Raw genomic sequence first — 9,957 nt, 5'->3', positions numbered from 1 at the left:
TCATAAAGTGTATGAATGTGGTTGTGTATGACTGATAGATTTATGCATATAATCACTTTGACCTTCTACAACTTATTGAATTCTACCGTACTTTCCTGTCACCACTTACATGTTCCAATACCAAATGGGCTGAATTTAATTACACATTAAAACAATATAGCATGAGAAAAGCCTCTCATGTTGTGTATGTTGCAATCCAAACAGACTACTAAACCTGACCACACTCTAAACATGCACAATACATCAACTAAATACTACAAAAACACACTAAATACATCAAAAACACACTAAATGATAAAAACACACAAAAATTCCCATAAAATGATGGTAATTAATGCCAAAAACACACAAAATGTTTTCAAACTAAATACTACAAATGAATTTCATTAATTGAGTAATATCAAAAGACTCTCATAATTAGCAATACATGACCTTTGAGAAATCAAAACAACATCAAACCACTCCTATGAAACATTAAATTCCCATACAATTCAATATAATTTTAAAATTATTTGAATACTATTAACTGTATGAGTGTGGTTGTGGGTCATAAAGTGTATGAATGTGATTGTGGGTATTAAAGTTTTGCAATATATTTATGTGTGTGGTTGTGGGTCTTAAAGTTTTCTAATATATTTTAAAATTTTCTTTTATCTATGTACGCTTTTTTGTAAAGACGTCCACGTGACACCGTGAATTAAGGAGAAGCCTTGTGGATCTCAGTTATATATATATTGATTGATGATTATCCTCGAAGAATTGCAGAACAATTCTTTTAACTACCCAATTTCATATAGTCAGTATGGTCACATCTTTTTGAGCAGCATCCAAGACCTAGTCAACATAGCATGACTTCAACTAGTCGAACTAAGAACAAAACCCAAAGCATGCCATCTTATTTGCTACTTCGATGCCAAATATTTTTCTAGCAGACTGACTGCATTATTTAGATATCGTGAGGCTGAATAAACGTTACAACAGTCCCAATATGGTATCTGATACAGCTAGAGGAAAAGAAAAAAAAAACATAATTTCCTAATTTTGAAACATTTTGGATTTACAATCGGAAATAACTTATATATGAGAGAGGCTGCTCCCAGTAACCTACATAAATATAAGGCCCTTATTAGCATTTTTCGTTTTGGTTATAAGCTCTGGCTCAATTGAGTTTTGATGCCTTTCAAATGGAGTTAGATCAGCAACACATCTACAGTTGCCTCGAGCGGAAAGGTTTCTGTTAGCTGAATGTTAACTGAGGGTGCGGTCATTGCAGCAAGTTAAATCTCCATGGTATCAAATCGGTGGATTCAAAATTATTTCACTAGGGAAATATGACAATCAGGCCGCTGGGTCGGGCTTCATTGACTAGCTATAGACTGAGATGAAGACTTGAGCAACTTCTTAAGCGACTCAACTATCTTAGAAAAAGACGGGCGTTCTGCAGGGTCACTGCAAAATAAAAACAGTCAAGACTACAATTACCAAACACCATCGTTCTTACCATGTTTCGTAAAAAAATTTCTGGCAGTGAATGCTATGCTTCTAAAAGGAAATACACAAAAAGAATACGAGGCTAAAATATACTTACTCAGCCCAACAAGATTCCATCAGGGAAGCCAATGCTGGGGGGGTATCTGGTGGGATAACAAGCTTTCTGTTCTGAAAAGCTACAGCTCCAACAACCTTGAAAGTGTGTGCACAAGTTATGTCAGATGACCAAGCCGTGGAGCATACACTACTTAGAATGTAAACTGGCTAGCAGTATCCAACACTTTCAATCCACAGTAAATAAAAAACAAAAAAGATGCAAATGCAGAGGGAGATTGTTTTGTTATTACCTGTGCAGGACAAAGTCCATTCCAGGGCTGCTGCATGGTCAGAAGCTCCCATAGGATCACACCGAAACTATAAACATCAGACTTCTCATTTGAAGGCTCTCCACGAAGGAACTCTGGAGCCATCCACTCAGGCTGAAAATAAAAGCGCGAGTAACGTGGCAGGAATATCTAGTAGTCTACGGAGAACGGAAGAGACATATAGCTAATTATGGATATTATTGTCTTCTGATATAACAAAAAAATTGAAACTGATATGGAGAAAATTTTAACAATGATGACTGAGATTATTGTTTTTTTCCTTGAGAGATCACACCAAGATTGACTTGATGGCTGAGATCACGACGTCATAGATAGCAGATATGATACGAACCCGTTGAATTTGGCACTTTGCTATCTCATATATAAAATAAGACTATATCACCAGAAAACTTCATCCAAACCTCACCCCTGCTCCACCCTGCTACTCTACCACTTGGATTCGGATCACATAAGTACGATTGTATATTATGCAAAACTGAGATCACTCATTCAGATATAACTCCTAAGATGGATTGCACAATTTTTATTGGGTTGAAAGAAAGTACATTTCTGTCAGTGTGTGTGCATGCCTGTCAGCCTGTGTGTGTAGAGAGAGAGAGAGAGAGAGAGAGAGAGAGAGAGAGAGAGAGCGAGAGAGAGGGAGAGGGAGAGGGAGAGGGAGAGGGAGAGGGAGAGGGAGAGGGAGAGGGAGAGGGAGAGAGACAAGAGTGTGTGTGGGAGGAGGAGAGGAAGAGGGAGGGGGGGAGAGAGAGAGAGACTCACTGTTCCAGCAACAGACTTAGATGATATGAAAGTATCCGGCTTGAATCTGGACAACCCAAAATCACATACCTGATCATGCGACAAAATATGAAATTACATGTGGCAAGTAAAACAGCTAATTAAAGAGAACAAGAACCATGATCACATCATCTTTATCATACCTTTACTGTCCAGTTTTTGTCAACCAATAAATTTGGAGATTTAAGATCCCAGTGAACTACGGGAGGATTAAGACAATGAAGATAATTGATACCCTTGGCCTGCATACATTAACATACATCAATGTTCTATTAAACATACATGAGAATTAATTAAAGAGAAACTAGGAAAGATTATAATCAGTACAGACCACATCCAGTGCAATGCGCAACCGCCTCCTGTGATCTAATACTTCCCCAGCAGCAGGCCTGTGTATGAGACGGTATAGACTGCCCCTATTCCAGAATACATAGATTAGACGTGAAAACCTCCTCATGATGGATGAACATTCCACAAATTTTAATACGTGATAAATGATTTACCTAGGCAGATATTCTGTCACAATGGATAAATGAGGACGCTTGGTCACTGCACCCATGAAGAGGACAACATTTGGATGACGGGCACGCTTCATTATCGAAACCTATTGAGAATGCAAATCACAACTTAAGCTTAAAGGTACAAAAATAATTGCATTATTATTCGACGTAAGTTTAGACCTAAAACTTTATAATTTTTCCTTTCCAGTAACAAGACACTAAAAATCTATTATTATATCAGTTAGTAATTTTTGTAGCCATGTGCTACATAGCGTACATTATCAAACCTTATAATCTTTCTGGACGACTCCTTTATAGTTCAATACAATTTTTACCTTAACGCAATTTCCCATCATCAATGTTAACAAAGTACCTACCTCTCTTAGGAACTCCTTCAACTGATCATCATGAAAATCTTGGACAGTTAAAACTTTCACTGCAACATCCTGCAATTTAGAGGGAAAAAATGACACAATGAAAACAGTATCCATACGAAGACCTATCTGAATAACTGTATAACATTACCAACCATAGATTTCACAATCCAATGGAAGCATCAAAGGAGGAAACCAATTATATTGCATTAAAATCCCATTGTCCTTATAACACGCAACTGGTTTAAAATGCTTATCACCGTAAATGACTAAAGCATACCGATCACTTATTCTATGTCATGATCTTTCAAATGATCAATCAGAGCTGCAGGTTAATCCAAGCAATTAAATATCCTCAATGGTAGGTACAACTGAAATAAACTTTTTCCACGTAAATCAGGTTCTTATAGATGCAAATATGGGTAGCTTCATTAAAAAAAGCCTGGCTGTGTTTCTGATAAGGCTATGAGGAGGTTATTATTCATTTCTCCCTAAGGAATAATACTGAAGCACCTTACTTTAAACATTGTAAAGTCAACAAGAAGTCAAGAACACACAAAAGATCCCTCACACGATAATTACATCATAGTAAATGCATTCTGTAACCGAATTGAACTATAACTGAAATGCAATAATAGTGAAATCGACAATCATATCCAAAGGCAGCAATACTAACCGATCCATGCCATTCCGCACGATGCACTGTTCCAAATGAACCTGCCATTCAGAAAAGATGTTTGCATTATACTCCATCTATCAGGCTGCCTGGAATAATAATGTTTTCATCACCAATTAAGGGGTGGCAGAGGAAGTACCAGCACCAATACGCTCCTTAATGTGCAGTTCATCCCACGAAATCTCGAGCCAGTCCATTGCAAGAGAAGGTTCAAGATTCAAGTATCTGGGAATTGTTGAAGCAGGAGATCGATCTTTAAGTCTACTATTGACCTCAATCACATCCGAGGGACTGCATAAGTTCACCATGGTTTGCTTGACAGAATTGCTTACTACAGGACTTCCAGATACAACAATCTCATTGTTGTAAGTCTGTTGCACAACACTATCATCTTCTCCTAGTCCAGGTATTGGGAAAGATTCCTTCACAACACAAGGTTGATCAATTGCAGGATATATGGAACCTCTGAGATTTTCAATCCAGTCATCCACTTGTTGAATTTCCTCCCCTCTGCCTGGAAAAATTTGATTTACAGAAGTCAGGTTTGTGACAAACGTATCAGCTTCATTTCTGGCCAACACTACAACATTAAACATTTTCATAGTACATAAGCAGGAGAAATTCCATTTTGGACTTCCTTGTGGTCAACGGCATACAAGTACCCCTGCCATTTTGGACTTCATTCATCCATTTTTAAAACTTTATTGCACTCTAAGAGAAGGAAACATGTCATCCAAGACATGAAACACATAGTACACCTGAATATGAAGAATTTTCATCCAAGACATGAAACACATAGTACACCTGAATATGAAGAATTTTCAGGAAGACCACATGAGTGCTTTGAGTCAAGAATCTGACAAGAAGATGCGGTTTCCATGTTGGACTGTTGGCCTTCTTTTAGATGAGAGACTTGAAGTGGGGAAGGAATTGAAGAGACTGCCCCATTGATTGAGGAATCTGGACCATGGATATTTCCTGGTTCCCGAACCAGATCAACAACATATTCCCTGTTAAGAGTATACACATTGAAAAACAGCAAACATTATCAAAAAAGGAAAAAAAAATTGAAAAGAATTTTCAAGGTGTCATCATTCATTAAGCCTCTTATCTCAATGAAATCAAATACTAGGGTCCCCAGATCACCCCAAGTTTATGCTGAGAAAGTGTGTGAGAAAGAATGAGCCCAATAATCCCATTACTTAATAGTTAATACAAAATTACCTTTTTTTCCTAAAATAATAACTAAATTGTCAGATAGTCAACACTTTTGTTTAGCTTCTTTAAGAGTATAATGCTTCTGAGTCGAACCAAAAGCAAAACAAAAATATAATAATAATGTCCAGAAAAAACTACTCTTCAACTCCTTAAAGATTATAATTCACTTGAAGCACACTGCACACATCACTAAAATAATGGCGAAATCTTTCTCAATGAGTGGGTAAGGGAGGGGGCAGAGAGGAGGGGCGGGGGTGAGAAGCATCAAAGTATTTAAAAATTTTCAGACCTGGGGATCTGCCTGTCATCTTCAATTTTGACGAGGCAAGAAGAGCGATGGTCTGCTACGCAATACTTGCACCCTCTAGCTATCCGACAAGGCAAACCTATATAGTCTGCCAATTTCTGCAGAGGCAAAAGCATATCATGTATCGATATTGTGTGATATTCCTTTCAAGTTGTCGTAAATATTCCCTAGAACTCCAAATGAAGAATGATCATGCTGATATTACAGAGATACACATGCACATTCACTCACGACAGTAAATGCATATCTGCAGAGTTAAAAGATTTCACCACGGCAGGCAACAAATATCTCACTGAATTGTCAGGGGAAAGAGAACCCTTAAAGGATTTGCACTATATAACTGCAAATGTCACTTGATTATTCTAATTCAATTGCATTCTCATGTGATACCAGTGCCCCTGTTCAGACATTCATACATGCTTTAAATAGTTCATATTGTAGGGACACCAAAGTCCTGTTGCAGTTATTTGATGACTAGAAACATTTCTGATGTTGAAAATCCACAACATTCTTGAATTAATAAGGAAATGAAACAAAAAAATTCAGTTCTTAAATTTCATGTATGCATGACAATAGCTTCAATGTCTCACCAATCCTTACCCCATCCAAATCAACAAAACCCGTAGGGGCTGTTAAAGGGTCACAATCATCATACATCTCCCACAAACATAATATAGCTTATCCATCTGATGAGACACAAATGCCCAACAATGTTCCATGATAGAGAGTATTAGCTGAAAAACTTCTGAAGACCACAACAAGCTCTCTAACTCGAGATGCTTGTAAAAGCCCGATGTAAAAACTTATTGACCAAATCTTAAGAGGAACAATTTACACTTATTTAACACCTTGTGACTAAAAAGTTAAACCAAGGATTCCACTATAGTCAAGTCGATTTCTTTGCTAAGTCAAAGTGTCAAACATGATGCGTATTATTCTATAAACACACCAGGAGATTGCCAAATTGGATACCTTGGTACTTAAAGAGTTAAGACTTTAGTCAGCTACTGTGTAGGTTGGGGCTTCTCCATAATAGAATGGAAAAATAAAAATTAGCATTCTGATATCTAATGAAACTTTTGGGTTTTTTCCTTATCATCCAGACTGCTTAGTCTTTCAGTGAATTCAGTGACTTCAGTCCAACAGAGAACATCATCATCCATTGCATCTCTTCATTCAAACTATTATAATTCAGTTGGTGTATGAATTTTATTTCATAAATCCATCATGACCCAGAATAATCAATACATCCCACATGAATCAAATCCTCCCAGGACAAAATAAAAACATCTTAGTTAACATAATGTCGACAAGAAGTTTAGTTTGTCACCTTGAAAAGAATTGCACGATGCCTGCAGAGACCAGTAGATAGGCTGCCAATGGGAAGCACAATGCACTTCTGAAAATCCTTCAATCTTTTGCTCACCAATTTCCAGCGCTTGTGAAGGTCACCTTGCTCCACAGGAAAAGTTCCCCTAAAAGTTTAATTTGCCACTGTTTAAAATCAAAGAAGCATGTAAAACGTCAAGCAACATGTCAAGAAGAATTAACAACACTTACCCCATGTAAACGGCAACGAGTTTTCCTAGTTTCTCCACCAACACTAGTGTGCTTTCTGAGGCACAATATAACTCTCGGGCCATATCCTCAAGTTCCTTGAGGCGGGAGTCACCCTGTCCATCAACAAGAACAACCTCCATTGATGTCTCACCTGGTTCAATTTCTTTAAGTGCCATCAAAGATGGCAGCCTTCTACCATCCTCCTCACTGTTGCACATGACCCATAGATAAGGATTCATGCCCAAAATGTTATAAAATCCATCCGATATCTTGTCACTATATGATAAACAACCACTAACCTGAAAATTCAGAGAACATCAAATCTTCAGATACACAGTTTTACTCCCAGAAAAGTCAAAAAAGTAAAACTTACAAGTTACAACATGCTAGTTTAACGCCAACAATATCTCAAGGTCTACTTCAAATCTTAAACTATTCATCAAGACGCAACAAGAATAAAATCAAAAGAAAAATGGAAGTACACACTCCACTTGGATACTAACCATAGTACAGAATTAAGGACCTAGAAGAAGTCATCCAGACGAGTCCTTTGCAGTACAGTATTATGGAATTTACAGGCAAAACACTCGTCAATAAAAAATGGCGGCTCTGCTTGGAACTTGGAAGGAAAGAACACAGTAAACAAGATTTCGGTTGATTGTAAGACTGGATAATACATATATCGTAATTGCAGCAACTTTAATACATGCCAAAACATGTTAAAAGGCGGAGTAATCAATCCGTTAGCGATGGAAAGTAGTAAGTGAGAGCGTACCCAGAGACGATAAGAAACAGTCTCTGCATCGATGGTGTCGGTTCCACTCTCTCTCAAAACCACAAATTCGTCAGCTAAGCTTGCTTGAGAAGCAAGCCTCCTCGCCAAAGAAAGCTGCAAGTAATAGATCTCACTTGTTCTTTGGGCCACGCTTTCTATATTCCTCCTCTCTTCCTTCACCTTCACCTCCTCCTCCGCCTCCTCCTCCCTCTCCCCAGCCACCTCCACTTCAATCTCCCTCGCCGTCGTTGACACCATTGTCTGCGTCGGTGTGGACGAGGAAACAGTGTCTTTGACATCGCTGGAGAAGTTCCCGTCCACCGTGGTCCCAGAGAACAAGCTCCCGGCATAACTACTCCCGCTAGATAGCCTCGGCAACGAAACTTGCCTATCGAAGTTACGGTCAACGTCCCGGTCCTTTATTATTTCCGACACCGGACGCTCTGGTGGCAACAATAGCTCGTGACCCTCGTCGCATGATAATCTATGCAGCTTCACGTGACCGGATCTCTCCCCCTTCTTCTCCGCAAACCACTCGCAAAAGGCTGCAAACTGTTCTTTCTTGTTTAGGAACTTTTCATCTGAAACGGCTGACGCCTTGCCAACCGTGACCTCCTTTGTAGCTGTAAAGTTGGTGGACTTTGACGATGACTTTTGGTTGTCATTTTCAACGTTGAAGGTCTCTTTCTGGTTGATCTTTTTCTCGTGATCAAACAGGGGCTTGCTACTAGTTGATGCATCAAATCCGTGATCCGGAAATTGCCTGGGGAAGAAGTAAGTGGTCCGGTGAGGCATTGCTTCACGTCGTTTACGAGCCTCTCGAATTTAAAGCCCCCGGTTCGCACGTACACAAGAATCTACTCAGGCGCACGCTTCCTCTCTCTTTCCTCAAAATTCAGGACATCGGGAAAACAAAGACTACAACTACTTCCGACGGTACAATATTATAATCGAGTAAAATAAACAAAGACCTCCGACCTAGCTCTGTAAATCTTCCAAGAGTCGTTTTAACTACAAAACGATGAAATTCACAATCAAGAAATAACAAGAGCCGAAAAACACCGAATCAAGCTTCACAAATTGCTTCAGAAGATCTTCAAAACGATCAGAAATAAACAAATCGAGCTATGGAATCAAAACTACTTTACACTCGATCCGATAGCAGTATAACACACAACACCACAAGCAAACTTGGAATAAAATCTTCACAGGTGGTATCTTCTCAAAACACAGTAGCGGATTCGATCGAGTAGCAAAACAGGATTAGGTTGCATTCGCTTTCGACAAACCAAGCGGACTTTCTGCGATGAAGACAGAGTTTGTTGTGAGTTGAAGATGAGAAAGGATGGGCGGTGAAGAGAGAGAGAGAGAGGAGTCTGTGTGCGCTTTGTCTGGGTGTGTATTTTAAGTAATACAGTGAAATGTGAATGTGAAGTTGTGAACCAAATCGGTGGGAAACTAAAAAAATGAAAAAGAGATGCTAGCGACCACCTAGTGCGTAATGCGCACCATATGCATTGAGTGCACACGTAAAATTTAGGAGGAAAGTCGTTGCGACACGTAAGAGTTTCTGTCAGAATAGTTTCACTGCGCACCTGGCTCACGCTAGCGAGAACCAAATACGCGGGTTTTCGTGCGAAATATAAAATTGGAGAGTGTAATATCGTCACTGCCAAGTAGCGGTTTATAAAACTTGACTACAAAGCCCTTAACTTCGTTCAAAATGACAAAAAAGAAAAAAAAAAATGGGGAGTCAAACTTTGAACGGGATAATGTAATTTTTAGTCAGTGAAAAAATTGACCGGGTCCAATTCGATCACTGAATGTTTTAACTTGATAACTCAAAATTGAAACTTGTTTTAATATGCATATTCGGACAGCCAAATTATT

The 9,957-nt window shown here is 38.7% G+C and overlaps 1 protein-coding gene across 2 annotated transcripts; it reads right to left on the bottom strand.

Annotated features, from left to right (window-relative positions):
- Positions 1-868: 868 nt before the first annotated feature.
- Positions 869-9,494, bottom strand: LOC120000014 (serine/threonine-protein kinase CTR1-like). 2 transcript variants are annotated; one of them, XM_038847880.1, is made up of 15 exons: positions 8,068-9,494; positions 7,293-7,591; positions 7,063-7,207; positions 5,715-5,830; positions 5,012-5,217; positions 4,347-4,721; positions 4,208-4,248; positions 3,535-3,603; positions 3,161-3,261; positions 2,989-3,067; positions 2,801-2,899; positions 2,640-2,708; positions 1,839-1,970; positions 1,589-1,683; positions 869-1,449 (listed from the first exon to the last, which is right to left on the bottom strand). In XM_038847880.1, exons 1-15 carry the CDS (start codon positions 8,860-8,862, stop codon positions 1,359-1,361), a joined length of 2,712 nt encoding a protein of 903 aa, XP_038703808.1. In that variant the 5' UTR covers positions 8,863-9,494; the 3' UTR covers positions 869-1,358. The 2 variants fall into 2 exon arrangements, with proteins under 2 accessions (XP_038703808.1, XP_038703807.1); XM_038847879.1 differs by having other exon boundaries at positions 876-1,449; positions 2,989-3,073; positions 8,068-9,492.
- Positions 9,495-9,957: the final 463 nt, after the last annotated feature.

This window comes from Tripterygium wilfordii, chromosome 6 (genome assembly GCF_013401445.1).
Source record: "Tripterygium wilfordii isolate XIE 37 chromosome 6, ASM1340144v1, whole genome shotgun sequence".
NCBI lineage: Eukaryota > Viridiplantae > Streptophyta > Magnoliopsida > Celastrales > Celastraceae > Tripterygium > Tripterygium wilfordii.
Note: the sequence above shows the minus strand (reverse complement) of the source record. Positions and strands in the feature narration are given on the sequence as shown.